This window comes from Macrobrachium nipponense, chromosome 3, assembly GCF_015104395.2.
Source record: "Macrobrachium nipponense isolate FS-2020 chromosome 3, ASM1510439v2, whole genome shotgun sequence".
Lineage (NCBI taxonomy): Eukaryota > Metazoa > Arthropoda > Malacostraca > Decapoda > Palaemonidae > Macrobrachium > Macrobrachium nipponense.
In genome coordinates, this window is record NC_087202.1 from 28,764,442 (window position 1) to 28,787,130 (window position 22,689).

Consider the following 22,689-nt stretch of genomic DNA (forward strand, 5'->3'; position numbering starts at 1 on the left):
AGATTAGCTCTAAAATTAGGTCTTAAAAAGTCACATGATATGTGAGTATATACGGTAATTGGTATAATGTATATCTAAAGCTTTGGTCACGGAAGATTAATCACGGGCTTACTGGGAGTTCTCTACTAATATACTATAGTTACACCAACTTGGAATTGAACACCTTTATTAGATTTGTCAAGCTATTAACAATAATTAATCTCTATATTACTCCTATACTATGCTATAATATTGTTTGATCCATTAAAATGTAATTTACCTTAACAGTTTTACTTACAGATGATGGCTTTAGCAAAGAAGTGAAAGAGTTGATTCACCGGAAGGTCAATCCCCCGTAGAGGGGTAGTGCTATCAGTGGACCTAATGCAGTGCACTGTAGGCATTACTTAAGGTTCTTTGCAGTGTCCCTTCGGCCCCTAGCTGCAATCACTTTCGTTCCTTTTACTGTGCCTCCTTTCATATTTTATTTCTTCATCTTACTTTCCATCCTCTCTTAACACTTGATTCATAGTGCCACTGCGAGGTTTTCCTCCTGTTACACCTTTTGAACCTTTTACTGTCATTTCCATTTCAGCGCTGAATGACCTCATAGGTTCCAGTGCTTGGCCTTTGGCTTAAATCCTATATTCACTCAATTCAACCGGAAGGTCAATGTATTTTGTGTTATAATAATGAATGAAGATAGGAGTACCACACCAGAGCAGTGGAATAACTTCAAAGATCATGCCCACCAATGATTAGGACTTTATCCATATAATACAGCCTATGATTATGTTCGAAGAAGGACCCAAAATGTGTTCTTTCACAAACTGTAATTAAGTCTCAGGGAACTGGAACTGGCTTTGAAAAGAAAGAGAAAGGAAACTAACAAGAAAATTAATTATGGGGTTTCTAGTAGTGTACTAACTGCAGAAGAGTGTGAATGACAGCAGATGGAGCAAAGACAATCCCATTCACAAACTGGATTGTTGCATGACTGGAACTTATGTATTTGGTGCATGAAGCCTGGGGGAAAAAAAACAGGGAGGGACAAATGGCATACAATTGAGACAGTGTAACCCACACAGTCCATTTGGAGGACCTGGCAGTGAGAGAGAGAATAACATTTCTTGAGTCAGCCCTTTGCTGTTGGACTAATATATGATCGTTCATGCTGGTGAAACTATATTTCCTCAAATGTTATAGACTTCAGATAATTGTACATGCTGCAAATGGAGCATGGAGTCATCATTTCCACACTATAACATTTGAGGAAATATATTTTTGCCAGCATGAATGATCATATACTAGCCCAACAGCAAAGGGGTAAGTGGCTGACTCGAGAAAATGTTATTCTCTCTCTCATTGCCAGGTTCTCCAAATGGACTGTGTGGGTCTTGTATTGTCTCCATTGTATGCCATTTGTCCTTCCCCTGATGTTTATTTGTCCTTGGGCTTCATGCACCAAATACACAAGGTTTTGTCATGCAACAACCCCGTTTATGAATGGGTCCTGCTTCCCACTGAACATCACCATAGATTGTACTAAATGGATTAAGTCCTAACCATTGAAGTTACCCCACTCTACTGGTGTTGGGGTGCTCTTGCCATCATTATATATTATATAATACAAAATGCACTGACCTTCTGGTGAATCATCTCTTTCGCTACTTTGCTAAAGCCATCATCTATAAGTAAAATTGTTTAGTTGTAAATTACCAATAAAACTGTTATGTATCATCTATAGTTTTCAAATAAGTGCCTATGTACAGTATATATAAAATCAGTTATTTTTTTCAGTTGAAAAATGAGACTGATATTTTATAAGTATTTTTACTCTGACATAAAATGTCGAAAAAAACAAAATTTTAGCATTAAAAATTAGATCCTTGACTGCAAAAACATATTATTAGATACCAAGAATGCACTTATAAGAGAAAAATTCCCAAAGATATGAAGTTTTATAAGTTTGACATAAGCCAGAGGCAGCCATCTTGGGTTTATGCCTCTCAAAAAGGTAGCTCACACTTTTGCGAGGTATATCCAGGCTTGATTTGAGCTAAGCCTTCCTCTAAACTGAAAATTAATTTCAAACCTTGATTCTGGAAGATTGGTCACAGGATCTATTGAAGGGTCCTCTACTATCATATCCAGAATCCCTTGTTTAGAAGAAGTACAATTTCTTGGAGTGATATTTGGTCATCGACTAGTGTGAGTTGCATATTTTAATAGGTTGAAAGTGGGAGTAATGAAATTTGACATTACTGAAAATGTACAAAATACATGCACAGTCAAAGTTATCCTGTGGGTGCAAAGTATACGTATCAGCTACTACTTGAAATAGATTGAAAATCATAGATTCTGTATATCCTGAGTTTTCAGGACTTCACAAATTAGTAATCTTGTAGTTGTTGAATGAGAGCTACCTTTAGAGCTACATCATAAATTATCTCACCCTTGTCCAGCATTTGCTGCACTTCCTCCCGCAGAACTAAGAACTTCTGAGAATCGGGGGAATACACTCGCCTGAGCAGAGGTGTGTCCGAGAGAAGGGGGGAGAAGTTAAACGGTAGTAGATACCCCCACCCGAAGGACGTCTACTACCCACTTCTGTGCCCCATAACTCTGCCACTTGGCCCACTGGCCTGCCAGGCAACCCCCCACCAGTGGCAAAGGAGAGGGAGGCGCCCAACCTATCAATGACCCCCTTATTTCTACCCCTGGAGCCCCTCCTTGACCTGTAAGAGCGGGGCCAAAAGGGACGTTGGTCATGCGACTTAGGCTGAGATGATGAATGAGAGGGTCCAGCCGAAGCCGAACTTCTAGACAGCTTACTAGGCGACGATCTCTGCATTTGTTGCTGAACAGGAGGAGGAAGGAGGAGGTGGTCAATGTCTCCGTGAACGAGACTCCGACATGGAGACAGCCTGATACACCAACCTGTCCTTCGTGTCAGCCTGCTACCGGTCTATCGCGTCCTCCGACTTAATCCAAGGAAGCAGGAACTGAGAATCCAACAGATCCCCATTCCTGAGCGCCAACAAGGACAGGGTCAACCGGTCTTGCCATCCTGGACAATGCTGCGTCTCTTCTGATCAGAAGATTAGCCCACGAATTGACACTTAGGATGGGCAAGAGACGAAAACGCCTTGCCTCCAGACTGTAGCAAACTGGCAAGAGAAGATGCGCTCACTAACCCTTCTGCAGACCTGTCAGATGCAATCTTGGCAATGGCCATTGACCACAAGTCTAACCACAACACTGTCTGGAACATGGAGGCTGCCGTAGACTCCATCACCGAGGCATTCTGCTGTGACAAAGATGGCGGCACCGTATGACGACTGGGTTAAGATGTCAAGGCAACAGCAGACAGAGTTTGTAGCGTAATATGTACTTCCTATGCCTTGTGAGGGGTGGAGGAAGCAACTTGGAAGAACCCCTTGACCGAAGAGATCCGTCCCGGTCAGACACAGAGGCGTTCACCTTCTGCAAGACCAACTGGACATGCCCCGAGAAAGGAAGTTGAAAAGACAACTTAGGATCTTGCGTAGAGCCCCCAGCAAGGCTTCCAAGCCATTAGGAGTGAAAGACAACTAAGCCTGAGTCCTACTTTCCGGATTGTTGAACCCACAAATGAGATAACAACAACTTCGGTAAAGGAAGAGCAAAACTCTTGTATGTCTCCTTCCTCCTGCTCTGGCAATGGAGACCGACGATGAGAAGATGATGCAGGCTTATCCAACACACCTTCCTTGTGCAAACCAACTGCAGACCCAGCAGCCAAAGAACCTGAAGTGGCAGCCAACACAGATACCAAAGACCTGTCTGGACGGGGGCCATGCGCCAACACTATGAACACTCGCAATAGATGACTCACATATGTGTCCACGTACACGTCTGTGGGGAGCAGACACATGTACATGCAATGGAGAATCATCTCGAACTCTTGGCTCAGAACAAGAATTCCTCGGATTTGAACCATGAACAGCATCACTGGGAGGAGAAGGTGAACACCCTGACTGCACCACTTTTGCATTTACAACTTTCTATCTTTTCACAGGCGCCTTAAGATTCTTACGATGACAAATAGGCACTGGAGCAGAAGCTTCAGACAAATCACCAACATGCGCACGTAAATGCGAGGCCGCAGCACACTTGTGTCCTGAAGAAGAGGACGATGCAGCAACAGCAGATTGCACAGGGAAAGGAGACGAAACACTAACACTCTCAGGAACACAGACGTGCTGCTCTTCTCTCGGTGACGAAGAAATAACAAAGTCCTTAACCCTCCAACGCTTGATATACCGACGCAATGGAGATGGAGGGGAGAAAGACAGCACTCCTTTCTTACACACTCTCTTGGCAGGAGAGGGGGTTGGCGATGAATCATGTTTACTCGCAGCCTTCTCAGCAGAGAAGGCAGCAATCCTATCCTCCAAAACAGAGTCCAATCTCTTAAGAACCACCTGACATAAAGCCTTGGATGGATTCATAAGAGAGAACGCAGACAACACTGATGGAAGAGGATACGTCCTGGATGGCAGCAATGATGTCATGGGAGCAAATAATATGACACAGAGGAGCAAGGCAGGGCAGCAGCCCCAACTGACAACGCCGGTGTAGCTGGGAGTGATGTCACTGAAGAAATTGGGAGTGGTGCCACCGATGGAAGTGACGTCACCGATGGAACTGGGAGTGACGTCACCAACGGCGCTGAGAGATACGTCACCCCCCCCCCCCTCGATCTGAGCTAGCGGCAGGCCTCACTGGCAGAGCAATAAGATGATAACTCAGGCAATGCACTACAAAATGGCTGACCACGGGCACCAACATAGAGAAAGCCAGGGGGAGGAAGTAGAGCTAATGAGGCCTGAGGGGGGAGGCGAGCATCCATGAAATGTATCGGCAAACCCTCCAAGGAGGGTGAACCTCGTAGACCAAGCAATGCCCAGAGCACTGCCGCCATTTTAGATGAATTCGATCCTGAAAGAGAAGAAACATGACAAATTTTCTAAGACAATTTGTATTTTTTATAGCTAGAAACCTGAGGTCTTAACAATTGGATAATTTTCCAGCGCCCAGCTGGATCTGGTTAAATTGCAGATGAAAGCAAGTAATCTTGTGAGATCTGGCAATGCGTGCGTATATCGGGTGAAACGTGGTCGAGGCCCAACTCAGGATGTCTTTAGCAAGACAGAAGGGTGGCTAGAGGGGAGCAGTAAAACGTTGAGACCTCAGGTTTTTAGCTATGAAAAATACAAATTTTCTTAGAAAATTTGTCATTTGTTCATACGCGAACAAACCTTCGGTCTTAACAATAGGATAGACTTATAATTGGAGGGAGGTACAGACATCCTAAACTGGCTGGGCGCCTACCCACCAGTCCTGCTCCAGAAGAAATATCTTCTGGAGAGGGACTGATGCCCCTTGAGAAGCTAGATACATTGATATCCAACTACTCAGGTGCTGAGCGACGTACAATGGTATATGGGAGAATCATTGTATAGGGATCTAACGAGAAACTTTGACTGTCCAATAACAAACCAGCACACCAGGGTTTGTCACCACTCCCTACTCCCCCTTGCCAAGGAGCGGAGCATATGCTATTAAATAGAGGGTTGGTTATTTGCATACCAAGCAACCAAACTATCAGTATGACTAACTTGCTCACCTGTATCAGACCAATCCAGCAGAAATGGAAGGGTAAGAACTTGTAACAAAAATAAGTTTGTTGACTTTAACCCCATAAAGGACCTATTTTTTTAACTGAAAAAGATTCCAAGTAGTACTTTATTTAATTAATAAATTGAAAATACGTATAAGTTTTTTAGACACTTTACTTCTTAATTTCAACAAAATTATGAATAATGTAAAATAGTGATTTTCAGAAAATCAATTTCAGACATTTTTATGGTCATTAATGAGTTATCTCATACATATTACACCTACATATTTTGTTCTATTGCGAGATATCTCGTATGCTTAGTTATAGCAATTTTGAAAATAGTCGTTGAATAAAAAACATATTGATGCTTGAATAAAAAACATATTGATGCTTGCTAACTTTATTTTTTCACTTCATTTTAATAAACAAAATTACATTGACGAGATAAAGCACAGTTTCATTCTGCTACCAAGATTATTTTTTTTTAAGCTCTCTTGATACCCTTCTCACAATCAGTATGTCACCAAAGTTACATAGTGTTCTAACTCCTCAAAGGTTTATCCTCCTGCTAAGGTATGGTCCTCCATCTCTTTACCATGCAGCTATCAATTTTAAACATAGATAATACCTTCTTCATTTATGTTTTGTAAGCCTAAGTGTAACTTGTGGTATTATTTGTTACTTATTGTTGCATTTACCATTCCACCACTTCGACAATATGCGCATTAGTACTTTTCCAACAGGCTTATTTTTATTTACTTTCTGGTTGTCATGTGTTTGGTTTTACTTACATATTTGAAGCATTTCCAAGACCTTTTTCTCATATTCTATTGTTATAATCTGGCTCTTCCTTATTTTAAATATTTTTAAGACCTTTTCTGCATTTTCTGTTATACGAGGCTACGATTTATCATAGATTTTTTAATATGCCAGCATTGGTCATCACTCTTAGATATTTTAACCAGCTCAGTCTGTCCTTCCTGTACCTCTCCATCTTCATATACCTCTCTAGTAGCTTCATTTTGAAGACTGTCCTTTGAATAAAGTAAAAATGATAATTCTTAAAATTTCATGCAACTTTTCATCCTGCAATAGAATACCAAAACAGTTCTTTTCATGCTGCAGTTACACATTTATTTCTTTGTGTATTGTACTCTTCCCCTTGTTCTGGCCACATCCCATGTATCATGATTTCTTGTATTCTGGTCAACCCAACAATGAATGTTCACCATGTGTTTCATACTTGTTACGGTCCTGAAGTATGATATTTTTCATCTAAGGCTGTCTTGACCCTTCAGCTTTCACAAATTGTTTTATTTCCCATGTTAACATCTTTCAGCGTATCATATTCATTACATGATATCACCCAACTTAATTGTCCATATTCCAGTGTTATTTTTTTTTATTGAACTTTTAATATCAGTAGACACTAATATGTAGAAATAAAAGTTCTGTTGGAGAGGACCAAATGGAGTTTGTATACCAGGCCAAGTTCAAATAGCAGAAAGGAAAAATACAAGTTATGAACAATATGACAAAATATACCAGTTTCAAGTTGGCATCTGTCCAAGTTACAGAGGGTAGAAAGCACAAGACAAGAATTTGAGTTGATCATTCGTATCATTCATAGGCCGAAGTCAGTTCTAAGACCATCCTCGAGATCTCTTACACTGGCAATGAAAATAGATTCATCACTACTTGATAGATTTGTTGCAAAGTGAATGTGATTTTTTTTCAAGTAAAATTTTTCATAGAGACTCATCACTTATTTACAAACTTCCCACTTTGCTGCTGCATGTTCTCTCTGTCTCAGAGATTCAAATTACAAACAGATAAAGCTGGGTATAGAGAGTGGAGTCTCTAGGTCTATAAGTGCATGCATAGTATCACCAAACACCTTTTCGTTTTCAATTGGAGAATGTTATGTGGGAGCATTTTGTCATAAATGGAAATGGCCCCTATGAGGAATTAATTTGTATGAAAAATGAATTATTTATAATTATTATTGTTATATTATTACAAATATTTTATGGAATCTTATAAAAGAAAAATTTTGTAATGTTTGTTCTTGAATTCCAGTTGCAAAGTTTCAAGACATCTGTTTCCCCGCTGAGAAGGATATGTGGAATTATTCAAGAAAAAACTTCTTTTATAGATGTTTCTTCAGATGCCTCCAAATCAGTAAAGGTATGCCAACTACTGTAATTACAGATAAGTTTTCTTGTTTTATGAAAAATTTTGTTCCTGGCCATTTCTTTTCAGTCGGTTTCATATAGTTGTTTTTAAAATGCACATTAAAATGCACATATTAGTTATAATTTATCCAGTATTTTGTATCAGATTGCTACATATTTAAAAGCGATTGGTTCAAGATGTAGAGATGTTACATTTATATACAGTGGACCCCCCGTATTCGCGTTCTCCAGATTTGCGGACTCACACATTCGCGGATTTCTCTCGGGAACGTTTCCCTGCATTATTCGCGGAAAATTCGTGCATTCGCGGTATTTTTCTATGATAAATATCCACAAATTCCTGGTTTTTTTGATGAATTTCATCATAAAATGCACTTTTCGTGATAAAACTATTAAAAAACCCATGTAGGAAAATTTTTAGTGGGTTTTTCTTGAGTTTTATCTAATAAAATAGGCTGTTTTTAGCATTTTTATAGGGTTCCAAACATTCGCGGATTCTAACTATTCACGGGGGGGTCTGGTACGCATCCCCCGCGAATACGGGGGGACCACTGTATAATTTTTTGGTTTTGTTGGAAAAGAGTATAAGTGAATTGAGTGAAGATGTAAACTTCCAGGCCATCTGCGGTGTATACATAGTCAGCCATGCAGGCTGCTGGTAAGTAGCGGTTAGGCAATTCTTTGTTAAGAAATATTACAGACAGGTTCGCATGAGAAGTGTTCTAGTTGATTAGTAACATCTTAGTAATGTACAGACTTGAGGACTGCTCAGGGGCAGAGACGTAATGTTCTCTATTAACCCTCTTACGCCGACTGGACGTATTTTACGTCGACATTTTTTGTCTCCTGTGTGCCGACTGGACGTATTTTACGTCGACTTACAAAAGTTTTTTTTTAAATTCGCGGAAAAATACTTATAGGCCTACCAGCCTAAAACTTTTGAATCACGCGCTTTGGGGGATGCTGGGAGTTCACGGATCAAGGTGTTGTTTTGTTTACAATCGTTACGCAGGCGCGCAAGCGCGAATTTCTTTCTTGCCGCACTAAAAAGTATCTGTGACACATCTCGGAAATTATTTCGTCACTGACATAATTTTTGTACCATTGTAAATTAGCCGTTACATGAAGTATTATATATGAAAATGTGCACATTTTTATGTAAAATACAACAATAAAATACTCATGATTGTAGCTTTCATCAGTTTTGAGATATTTTCATATAAATAACGATAATTGCCAAAATTTCAACCTTTGGTCAACTTTGACTCTACCGAAATGGTCGAAAAACGCAATTGTAAGCTAAAACTCTTATATTTTAGTAATATTCAATCATTTACCTTAATTTTGCAACTAATTGGAAGTCTCTAGCACAATATTTTGATTTATGGTGAATTTATGAAAAAACTTTTTCCTTACGTCCGCGCGGTAACTCTTCCGAAAAAAATCATACATGCGATTGTGGTAATGTTTGCACCATTTTAAAATTAGCCGTTATATAAAGTTTTATATATGAAAATGTGCGCAATTTCATGCACAATACAACTAAAAACAACCCATGGTTGTAGCTTTTATCAGTTTTGAGATATTTTCATATAAATAACGATAATTGCCAAAATTTCAACCTTCGGTCAACTTTGACTCTACCGAAATGGTAGAAAAACGCAATTGTAAGCTAAAACGCTTATATTCTAGTAATATTCAAGCATTTACCTTCATTTTGCAACAAATTGGAAGTCTCTAGCACAATATTTCGATTTATGGCGAATTTATGAAAAAAATAACATTTTCTTTACGTCCGCGCGGTAACTCTTCCGAAAAATCATACGTGCGATTGTGGTAATGTTAGCACCATTTTTAAATTAGCCGTTACATAAAGTTTTATATATGAAAATGTGCACAATTTCATGTAGAATACAACAAAAATTAATTGAAGGTTGTAGCTTTTCTCATTTTTGAAATATTTGCATATAAATCACGATAAATAGAAAAAAAACCACGTTCGGTCAACTTTTACTCTACCGAAATGGTAGAAAAACGCAATTGTAAGCTAAAACTCTTACAGTCTAGTAATATTCAGTCATTTATCTTCATCTTGAAACAAATTCGAAGTCTCTAGCAAAATATTTAGATTTATGGTGAATTTAAAAAAAAATCTTTCCTTCCCTCCACGCGCAGATTCTCCGCCACAAATCTCCGAAATCCGTACGTCCCATTCTCGGAATATTTGCTCCATTTCATATTAGGCATTTCATAGAGTTTTATATATGAAAATGTGCGCAATTGCATGTAGAATAAAACGAAAAATATTCGAAGGTTGTAGCTTTTCTTATTTTCGAAATAATTGCATATAAAAAATATATATATATAAAAAATTCGACATTCGGTCAACTTTAACTCGTCAGATATGGTCGAAAACTGCAATTGTAAGCTAAAACTCTTACAGTATAGTAATATTCAATCATTTGTCTTCATTTTGAAAGAAATTGGAAGTCTCTAGGACAATATTTAGATTTATGGTGAATTTATGAAAAAAATATTTGTTTACGTCCGCGCGTTACGAATTCATGCATTATCTTGTGATAATATTTTCTCTGTGTTGCTTTTATTGTTTTACAATGTGTTATATACCAAAATGATCGCAATTTAGTGTACATTACAACGAAAGAAAAGTAACTTGTTACCTTTAACCATTTTGCGCACAGCGTGATTTGAATACAATTATATATGAAATTTCGTTTTTGTGCTATCATATATCGCATTATTTATATATGATAATGATAATTTTTTTCATTTCTGATGGTTGCATACAAAACTTCAGCCAATGATAAAAAAAGGAGCCAAAAATGAACTCTTAATCTTGAAAACTAAGCGTGTTGTGATTTTTTGAAAAAAATATTTTTTCCACTTCCGCGCTCACTCTGAAACACCTCCGGCACAGGGGAGACAATTTTTTTTTACCGCTTTGGCGTAAGAGGGTTAAAAAAGTATGTTGTAATTATCTGTAAGTTATTTCTTAAAATAAAGCATAGGGTTGATTATATTTTTAATTTTTTTTTCAATGTTGAGGTCAGTTTTTATTTTCATGGTTTTAATAAAAAAAAAAAAAATTGTTAGGAGGGGAATGTATGGTTTGGGGGTCTGCCAGTAAGATCTAAGTTCTGCAACAATCAGTTAAAAGATGTTGCTAAGAGGTCCACAGGAATAGTGCTACAGATGGAAAATATTCCACCAACCACTAGCTTTAGGAACTGCTCAGAGACGTTAATTCTTTGTCTCATATGAACTAGTACTTTAGTTACTAGGCCTTGTGAATCATGTCTGTCTTAGAACTAGGTCTATACGTATTTTTTTTTTTTTTTTTTTTTTTGCATATAAAGTTACTGTCCATGCTGTGATAATATTTTTTGAGTAATTTCAGAGCAAAGTATACTATAGTCAACGCATTTTAAGAATATTGCTGCCACACCCGCATTCTCCATACCCCACCCCACCACCCCTCCCCTCTTTCACAATATACCACTATTACTCATAGGCTGGCAGCACTGTACTTTTTGTGAGCCAGAGCATTGATGATGCAAGATTCAGACACCCTCATGCATTGAGAGGGCTAAGGATGGCGTCCGTTACCTCCTACCCACCTTTGGTAGGCCAGCGGGAACAGCCAATCTCAGCAGCCAAGCTAGGAATATTGCCCTTAATGTCTTCAAGCATTTCGATAATAAGGACAAGACAGATCTGATAATAGTAAAGAGAACCTCTTGAGGTAATGAATTAATCAACAGGATCAGGTTCCAGGGCAAGAGGTGTGGAGATGGAGTAATTCAATCACTACTCCATCAGAATCGTCTATTGACTGTCCCTGGGAGAATTGATAATTTTGACAAGGAAGTGATAAGAAGAGAAGTTCTTGCTTCTTAAATAGGAGGAGAGCTGCCTACACTTGATTTGCGGCTACAGAGACTGAGGGAGCCACCAATGGATTTTAGAGGAGGAAGCACAAGCCTGCAGAAATTACTGAAGAGTACGGGATTCAGGTATAAGAAACATTGTAGTAACAGAGCTATATTTGATGGAAAGATCAGGTATTGCAGCTGCCTGAAACATAAGGAAACTCAAAAGCAACAGAATCAGTGAATGTCAAAGGCCAGAAATTTTTTTTATGAAACTTGGATCAATCAAAGTGCCAGCGTCGAACAATGTTGGGAGATAAAGAAGGTACCATTGGGCCTAACACAAAAATTGGCAGAGATGGCAGATTCATCATCATCCACCCAGGAAGTTCTGAAGGCTTTGTTCCTGGTGTACTGTTTGTTTGGTTCCCAGCCTGTTATTATTCATATGTGAGCGCCTATTATGATTGAAAAGTCACATCTTGATACGAGACTTTATTCTATAAACACAGTGCAGTGTCAGTCTACAGATTTACAATAGATAACTGACGGACACTACTTTTGTACAATGATTCATAGATATCATGCTTTACATGTTTCATAGATATCTTACTTTTACAAGTTTCACTTAACATCCCCCTTCTTTAGTAAGAGAGATCAAACAATAAGACGGAACTATAAGTACACAACTAGCATATCAGGGTACATGCAACATCACTAGAGTCAGTGCACACAATACAGGAAATGGCATAACAAAACAAATGAAATGAGAAATAAAAATGAGACCTTCTCACAAAGATAAACAGAACAAATCATTCAAAATATTGAGATAACTTTACTAACACAGTTTAAAGCAATAGCAACTTAAAGGTTTAGTCTCTCTCGAGCTTTAATTGTTCTACCAGACGTTGTTTTTATAATATCTGACTCAGTGTTATTACTCTGTCACATCTGGAGTTCTACATGGAGAATGAACATCTTTATTATTTTTATTACTAGCATTGGGATCAATGTCAGTAGGAACAGGAGTCACATCATCATCATCAGTACATACTACATAACTATGACCATTAAGTTTTTTACTGACAGTTGCTTGTTTTCACTCTTCTGTTTTATTGTCAATGGGTTGAACTCTAACAGTGTCTCCAATACACAAGGGTTTCAACTTTTCTGTTTGAGTAACGATCAGCAACAGCAAATCTTTTGTCAATCAGTTTTCTCCTTTCTTTTTCATTGGAAAAATTAGGTGGCGTGAGGCGATTGCTAACTGTAGGAATCGATGTTTTCATACGTCTACCTTCATGAGGAGTATTTCTCAGGTTCAGAAGTTCCAAGTATTGATCTTCTTAGGCTCTAAGACACTTTTTCATTAGATTTTTTGCAATTTTAACTGCTGTTTCAGCTGCACCATTAGCTTTGCTGTTCCCTGGACTTATAGGCTCATGAGAAAATCCCCACTTTCGAGCAAAATCCTCATACAGATGAGAAGAATTTTGTGGACCATTATCTGAAATCAGTGTATCGGGAATGCCATGATGAGCAAAGTGATGCTTTAATTTAGTGATCACAGCATCAGATGTAGTTTCTGGCAGATAATAAACTTCAAAGAACTGACTGTAGTAATCAACTGTGACTAGGTAGTTCTTCCTTCAATAGTAAACATATCAGATCCTACTTTTTACTAAGGGCGAGAAGGTACTTCATGGAGATGTAGTGGCTCTTCAGGCTGTTTATAGGAGTAACAGGCACACACATCACACGATTCCACATATTGTTTAATCTCTGCTGAAATTCCTGGCCAATATATCAGTTCTCGGGCTCTGCTTAGGCAAGTTTTTATACCAGAATGACCAGCATGTACCTTCTGTTTCATTTCATATCTCATTGATGTCGGAATGACTACACGTTCACCATGAAGAATTATTCCATCTTGTACTGACAGTTCATCTCTGTAATTGAAATAAGGTATCAAGGACTTATTTTTAGACCGTCCTTCTATGATATTCTGTATGAGAGTTGTCACGGTGTTATCAGACTGCGTATTTACTCTAATTTCGTCAAGACTGTAAGGCCTAAATGACGAAAATGACAGATTGTTGACAGATACAGCTTCTTCACACTTCAAACTAGATGTAGGGGCACGAGACAGTGCATCAGCAATTGGAATGTCCTTGCCAGATTTATAGACTACTTCAAAATTGTACTCTTGAACACGAAGAAGCATTGCTTGCAACCGTTTAGGTGCACACAAGAGGTTTTCTAACAATAGATACTAATGGTTGGTGGTCAGTGATCACAGTCACAAAACGACCAAAAGTGAAATGATGAAATTTGTTCAAACCATATAAAATTGCAAGCATCTCCTTTTCAATTTGAGCATAATTTCTTTCAGCATTTGTGAGAGCTCGACTTGCAAAGGCAATAGGCTTTTCCTCTTGCATGAGTGTTGAGCCTGAACCATATGCAGATACATCATTTTCGAGACTCGACTCTTTGTTAGGATCATAGTAGGCAAGAGACTATTCACAATCATTTCCTTATCACATATAAATGCTTTGGCTTGGCACTGGGACCAATTCCAAGGGACATCCTTTTTCAGCAAATTATGAAGTGGATTTAGAACATCAATTACACGAGGTAAAAACTTTGCCATATAGTTCACAATACCAAGGAAACGACGCAATTCTTCAAGAGTCTGGGGAGTAGGAAACTTGGATATGGCTTTCATTTTCTCAGGATCTGACATAAGACCATCTTTAGTAATGACATGACCCATAAAGGAAACATTATCAGTTCGGAGCACCAATTTCTCCTTGTTTAGTTTTACGTTTTGTTCTCGACACCTTTTAAGAAAAGATTCAAGATTACAGTCATGTTCATCTAGAGTTTTTCCATGCACAATGATATCACCAGGTAAATCATTAATTGTATTAAGAATATTTTTCTGAAAAATTTCTGAAGAAACACTAAGACCAAAGGGGAGCCGTAACCATCTAAGTCTACCAAAACATGTTTGGAAAGTAGTCAACAGGCTTGATGCCTCATCAAGTTTTACTTGCCAATAGCCAGATGCTAAGTCAGCCTTAGAAAATACAGTGGACATGACTAACTCATGCAATGTATCATCAAGAATTGGTAGAGTAAAATGTTCACACAGCAGGACCTTGTTTACCTCTTTTGGATCAAGACAAACTCGTATGTCACCATTTCTTTTATGTGCTATGACTAATTGACTGATCCAGGGAGTAAGCTGATCCACAGGCACAATTACACCAAGGTTAACTAGTCCACCTAATTCCTCTTTCAACTTAGGACGAACAGAAATAGGTACCGGACGATCAGGCATAACTACAGGTTTAGCATCATCACACATAAATGCCGCCAGCGCCTGCGCCACTTGCTGCTGAATGGCGGCGATGCAAGGAGCCGCCGCTGCCGGGTCGACATATCCAGTTGATTTCCCGCCCGGGAAGAGGCGGACAGCCATACTCTTGTCCAGGATGTATGGCTGCCCCTTAGACACGTTCTTCCCGAACCCGCCGACCCAGGCCCTCAGAGTAGCTGATGCAGCGTCTTTCACGGCGGCAGCCTGGAAGAGAGGGTCATTGTAATCCTTACAATGAAGCCCCAAAGTTATATGATTAATTATCTAAAACTAAATAACGTTTATATCTCTTATAGGATTGCTTGAATAACCAGTTATAAGCAAAGTACTCCGGTATATACTTACGCCGGAGGAAAACTGATCCACCAAATCGTAGCATATGGAGCCGGCTTCGTGATGCCATACCACCATGTCACCATGGCGGATGGCGCAGGGGGCGTGAATCCGGCAGACCTCGTGGCCACAGGGGTCCTTCAATATGGCATTGCTGCCGGGTTCCTGGCAGTTGGTAGCCTGTAAGTGAACAGATACATGAGTATCGGCAGTTACTAACAGGACTAGCCCATTAAGAGATATAATACTCCGCTGCATGCCGGAGTGAAAATTTTTGGTATTAGCCCTCTCCTGTTCTCCTGTAGAGATAAGTCCATGAAACCTGGTATACTAGTCAGATAGTTTCCGGGGCACCGGAGTAAGGAGTTTCACTAAACTAGCTACCAGGCTATACGCCGGGGTGAGGAGTACAAGGACGGCGGAGGAACATGAGAGGGTTAATCCGGATAAGAAATAACAAGGGTAGGTGGAGCTCAGCTCTGCCGTATAAAAATTCCGCAGGCAGGAGGAGAACCCAGATGGTGAGCGGGCACTCCGCCGGTCTAGCGGAATAAACAAACATAATGATAACACAAATGATAAAAAAGAAACAAATCGTGTATATATATATAGGTGCATTTAGAGGTGCTACTCTCCGTGAGCCCGCCGCTGGTGCGGTGGGTAGACCGGGGGTGACCGGGGTAGGAGAGAGCTGAGGAGGGACCCGAGGAAGACCAAGTACGAGCGAGCGAGGTGGCCAACCCAACCCGAGCGCACAAGAGACCCCCCCATGGAACCCTGGGAGAGAACGGTATGAAGAGCCAGACTCAGGAACCCCCCGTGACTCTCGTATCCTCTCTGGGGAGAGAGGAAGAGGGGAGGAGAGCCCGGATGGTTGCCGTGGCAACCGTGAGCGAGCGCGACCTGCCTCCCCACCCGCGTAGGGGGGAGGGAAGCAGGTAGGGGGACTGAGCTGGTGGCTCGTGGCGATCGTCTGGTCCACCGCGAACGTGGTAGGACCACGCGGACGGATAGACCAGGCGAACTGAGATAGCCTAGGCTAGCCCAAACCGTCTCTAACATGCAACATAAATAAAACACTGTATCGGATAGAAAGGAAGGGAATCATAAGACAAAGGAAAAGCAACGTCCTAGAGAAGCTAGGCTAATCTACCTGGAAGGTAGGAAGCCCAACAACTCGGGAGCTGGCCTCTGCCGATATGTAGAAATGGAGGGCGACGGCCAGGGTGGTAGGACTAAAAGAGAGAGAGGGGCATACGACCCCACATGCCTAACAGACCTAGACAAAGGTACATGCATGCATGAACACTGAGCTAAGACATAAAGACATAAGATTCCCAAAATAAAATCAAATAAAATACAAATACAAATAGCACATCTTGCACCACATGTATAAATAAGCATAAATACTGCACAGACATAGCTACAACGGTATAGAAGACCGAAGGAGCTAGCAATGAATCACACAAGGCGAGCCGGTATGGCGAGCCTGAAGCCATGTCGCAGGAGGCACCGTTATAATACCTAAAAAAGGCTGTAAAACGGGTCCTGACTGGCTAAAATTACGTGTAACACTTAGGCAGTACTTAACTTAGCTGCGGCGATGGCTTGAAGTTCCATAATGGTAAGGAAAATCCAAAACATAAGCACAAAATCACGAAAGAGAAAAAACGTGTGTGCAGGATGTTGCTAACGGAAAGGATGGCCACTAGAAGCGCTGGTGTTGGCGTGGGGGAGCAAGTAGTAGTAGTTGCTGGCGCGGGCTGTGTACCAGCTCTCTCTAGCAGGGGGATTTTGGTGGAGAGGTCTAAATGTCAAGAGGTCTGTGGTAGTGGTTTCACTCCCCCCAGTACCATACCGACACCCTCTTTTTATTTAGGGTGACCGAGTCAGGATACTCTGACATCCCCCTTTTTAGTTTTCTCTGGTAATGTTAGCATTATTTACCTTAGAAATATGAACTGAAGGGATATTTCACTGGGCGACACGGGCTGAGCCCAGAAATATAATTGTTGAACACAAGAAAAAGAACCTAATTTACCATCAGTGACATCTTTGATATTGTCTTTCACATTAACCCTTAAATGCCGAAGGGGTATATTAAAAATCGTCTTCCGTGTGCCGAGGCGGTCTCGGAGTGAGAGCGAAAGCGGAAAAAATATTTTTTTCAAAAAATCACAGCTCGCTTAGTTTTCAAGATTAAGAGTTCATTTTTGGCTCCTTTTTTGTCATTGCCTGAAGTTTAGTATGCAACCATCAGAAATGAAAAAAATTATCATTATCATATATAAATAATGTGATATATGATAGCACGAAAACAAAATTTCATATATAATTTATTCAAATCGCGCTATGCGCTAAACGGTTAAAGGTTACGAGTTAATTTTTTTTCGTTGTGATGTACACTAAATTGCGATCATTTTGGTATATAACACATTGTAAAACGATAAAAGCAACACAGAGAAAATATTATCACAAAAAATGCATGAATTCGTAACGTGCGGACGTAAACAAATATTTTTTTCAAAAATTCACCATAAATCTAAATATTGTCCTAGAGACTTCCAATTTCTTTCAAAATGAAGACAAATGATTGAATATTACTATACTGTAAGAGTATTAGCTTACAATTGCAGTTTTTGACCATATCTGAGGAGTTAAAGTTGACCGAATGTCGAATTTTTTATATATTTTTTTATATGCAATTATTTCGGAAATTAGAAAAGCTACAACCTTCAAATATTTTTCGTTTTATTCTGCATGAAATTGCACACATTTTCATATATAAAACTCTATGAAATGCCTAATATGAAATGGAGCAAATATTCCGAGAATGCTACGTACACATTTTGGAGATTTGTGGCGGAGAATCCGCGCGCGGAGGGAAGGAAAGTTTTTTTTTTTTTAATTCGCCATAAATCTAAATATTGTGCTAGAGACTTCGAATTTGTTTCAAGATGAAGATAAATGACTATATTACTAGACTGTAAGAGTTTTATCTTACAATTGCGTTTTTCGACCATTTCGGTAGAGTCAAAGTTGACCGAAAGTGGTTTTTTTTCTATTTATCGTGATTTATATGCAAATATTTCAAAAATGAGAAAAGCTACAACCTTCAATTATTTTTTGTTGTATTCTACATGAAATTGCACACATTTTCATTTAAAACTTTATGTAACGGCTAATTTAAAATGGTGCAAACATTACCACAATCGCACGTATGATTTTTTCTGAAGAGTTACCGCGCGGACGTAAAGAAAATGTTATTTTTTTCATAAATCACTATAAATTGAAATATTGTGCTAGAGACTTCCAATTTGTTGCAAAATGAAGGTAAATGATTGAATATTGCCAGAATATATGTGTTTTAGCTTACAATTGCGTTTTTCGACCATTTCGGTAGAGTCAAAGTTGACCGAAGGTTGAAAATTTGTCACTTATCATTTTTTATATGAAGATATTTCCAAACTGATAAAAGCTACAACCATGGGTTCTTTTTAGTTGTATTGTGCATGAAATTGTGCACATTTCCATATATAAAACTTTGTGTAACGGCTATTTTTAAAATGGTGCAAATATTACCACAATCGCATGTATGATTTTTTTGGGAAGAGTTACGGCGCGGATGTAAGGAAAAAGTTTTTTCATAAATTCCCCATAAATCGAAATATTGTGCTAGAGAATTCTAATTTGTTGCAAAATGAAGGTCAATGATTGAATATTACTAAAATATAAGAGTTTTAGCTTACAATTGCGTTTTTCGACCATTTCGGTAGTCAAAGTTGACCGAAGGTTGAAATTTTGGCACATCGTTATTTATATGAAAATATCTCAAAACTGACAAAAGCTACAATCATGAGTATTTTATTGTTGTATTCTACATAAAAATGCGCACATTTTCATATATAATACTCCATGTAACGGCTCATTTAAAATGGTAAAAAAATTATGTCAAAGTGACGAAATAATTTCCAAGATGTGTCACCGATACTTTTTAGTGCGGCAAGAAAGAAATTCGCGCTTGCGTAACGATTGTAAACAAAACAACACCTTGATCCGTGAACTCCCAGCATCCCCCAAGGCGCGTGATTCAAGAGTTTTCGGCGGGTAGGCCTATAAGTATTTTTCCACGAATTTAAAAAAAAATACGTCCACTCGGCGTTTAAGGGTATACAGAATGTACTCTTTCAAAATTATCTTCACATACCTGAATTAAATTCATATGAACACTTGCCTTTATCCCAACAGTGGTAAAAATTCATTTTCTACAACAATAAATTCTACAGAATACTTTCTTTGCATTTTAGGATTAACAATATTCCTTCTACAGATACTTAAAGGAATTTGTTTACTTTTATTCCAAGTGGATAGCACTTTGCTAGTTTTCTCAACATATTGCGCATATCTTACAGGTAAAATGTTGACAGTAGAACCAGTATCAATTTGAAAATTTACCTTTTCACCATCTATTAGCATGCAACATTTGATATCTTTCATAGAATTACCTTCATCAATAGCTTCAGTATAATTTACCCATTCAGCATCTGAAGATTCATTATCATCAACTTGATGTACATGTTTTTCTGGGCTCGACCTGTGTCGCCCAGTGAAATGTCCCTACAGAACTCATTTCTAGGTATAAATAAATGCTAAATATACCAGAGAAAAAAGCAATATGGAATGCCAGAGTTACTACCTCCAGCTCGCTCACCCTCATAAGGTGTCGGTATAGCACAGAGGCGAGTGGAAAACACTATCACAGATGCTTTGCCAATTAGATGTCTCCTCTCTCAAAATCCCCCTCTAGAGAGGTGCAGTTACAACGTCTACCTTCCGCGCGCTACTACTACCTCTGCTAAGAACCAACATTCCTGAATTAGCACTCTTTGTGTCTACACGCACCGTTTTCGCTGTTTCCAGGAAGTGTTTTTGCGAAGCATCATGTCTTCCCTACACCAAGAAGCTTCTTCATCTAAGTTGAGTATTCCTTTTATTGTTTTTGAGCACGATGGGGCAACAATGCATCCAATATTTTGCCCTTATTTTAAGACTCTTGTTCATGGGAGCCGGGCTTGACGCCTCTTCCGAGTCAGCCATTATGGGTGCATGGTTGGCCGCGTGCGCGGTTATATCAGAATTTTATTTCGCCGTGTAATTTTGTTCACCGTTTAGCACTTCACTGTATAGGCTAATGTTTTCGTATATTTTACAGTCTCGCTCCTGACGAATACTGAGAACCTTGTTTATTACGGTTTGATCCTTACGTTATTAGCCTAGTATAGGGTCTTTTTCGTTATCATCAGTCACTCAGGAGCGAGCTGGTTCCCTTACGTGCATACGGTGATATGCTTCATACTACGTTATGTGCGAGTATTGTGGTTTAGGCGTCCTAGGCTAGCATAGCGGTACGCCAGTTTAGTTTTAAGAGGTGAAGATTCCTCATTCATTTGCGGTGCTCATGGATGTATGTTTCTAGTTTAGTTTTTGATTATAATCTTGTATTGCTATATTTGATGAGGTTGGGAGTTCTTCACGATGACCTACCCTAGCCAACCAGACCTAGGCTAGGTTTTGGAGGGTGGGCTAGGCGGGTTGAGTATGTCCCACCACCCTTAGTGGCTCCTAGTACCGCCAACCCGACCAGGCAGATATGTTTGCTTGGAGGGTGGCCCAGGACTAGAGAGTTATTCTCTTGTTACATATGTAGGGGCTAGGGCTATCTTACCTGACCAGATCGGTAGATTCGATTTTGGAGGGTTGAGTTAGGTTCTAGGTTTCCTCTTCATGACGTCCTTATAGGAGCCATCTTAACCTACCTGACCAGATCTGTACCGATTTCGGAGGGTTAGGCTGGGATCTTAGTTGGGTGCGGTTTTCTCCCCCCTTTTTCGTCACTACTTCCAATAATTCCTCATCAATTATTTTATGAATTAATTTTGTTAATTGTAGCCTGGGCATTGCCCCCTTTAGGGTGTCAGTTGGCCTACCGTCTTCTGCCCCCTTTAGTAGTAGGCTAGTTAACGGCTTCTCGAGAAGTGGTATTCACTGATCGGTTGCTGTGGCCAGGCGATCACGACTCGTCCACTCTTTTCCAGACAGAAAAAACCCCACCCTCCGTCCCGGACTCATTCCGGCGCTGCTTTGTTAGCTCGCTGCCCAAGTAATCCTACCGATGAACAACAACTAGAGCGTAGAGCACGGTCCTGGGGATTAGTCGGAGGAGATTGGGGGATTAGTAGATTATGTGATCTCTGTTGGTATGTCTCTGGGCCTGTGTTTATTCCGGCGAGGTGTGGTCTACCATCACACCCGCCAGGAGGCTATACGCTGGAGTTTACGTACCGCTGTTCCGCCCCTCTGTTTTCCGTACTTCTCTAGTGTTATCGCTGCTTCCCCACTCCAGTGAGGGCGGAACTAGGCTTAGAGATGCGTTTCTAATTGACTTGGAACTGCTACTCTTCTCCGGTGCGATCAGATTCAGGCTTAGGTTTTACCTATTTTCCCTGTTCCGCTCGTATCAGGCCAACCCCACCGGTTATAGCTATTGCGATAACGAGATTATGAATTCTGGAGCAGACATTCAGAGCTCAATGTTAAGAAAATTTATTATGTAGCTTCTGTTGGTATGTCTCCGGGCCTGTGTTTATTCCAGTGAAGTGTGGTCTACCATCACATGCACTAGGATGTATACACCGGAGTTCTACGTACCGTTGTTCCCGCCGCTCTGTTTTCCGTATTCTATCTTATCGCTGCTGCCCACTCCGGTGGGGGCGAAACTAGGCTTAGAGAATGCGCTTCCAATTGGTTGGGAATTGCTACTCTACTCCGGTGCGATCAGACTCAGGCTTAGGCTTTGCCTTGTTTCCCTGTTCTGCTCGTATCAGGCCAACTCCTCCGGTTATAGCTTCAGCGATACCCAGAGTATGGATTCCGGAGCAGGTGGAGACATCCAGAGCTTTATTAATAAGAAGTAAGTTGAAGATTATAGATGATGTTACCTTTAGCTAGTTGAGTAACTATTAGTTTAAGTGTACACATACCGCCGGAAATAACTCCGGCGGCATTATTTGACGATACTCATGTACCTTTCCAACTTACAGATGGTTCGCTGCCAGGAGGTGGGGTGTCCACCCGTTCTTCATAAGACGTATGGGCATGAGGTTTGCCGGTCTCATGCCAGCTGCGCCATCCAACTGGAGGGACTCTTGATCTGGCACCCAGAAGCCTGCGTGGTGTGTTACG

At 39.9% G+C, this 22,689-nt stretch overlaps 1 protein-coding gene across 1 annotated transcript in view; it reads left to right on the top strand.

Annotated features, from left to right (window-relative positions):
• The window catches only part of LOC135222179 (uncharacterized), a 232,737-nt gene that overhangs the window by 172,344 nt on the left and 37,704 nt on the right, over positions 1-22,689 (top strand). The window contains exon 10 of the mRNA XM_064260338.1: positions 7,724-7,831. Coding sequence (XP_064116408.1) covers positions 7,724-7,831 — 108 coding nt within the window. The remainder of the gene's footprint in view (positions 1-7,723; positions 7,832-22,689) is intronic.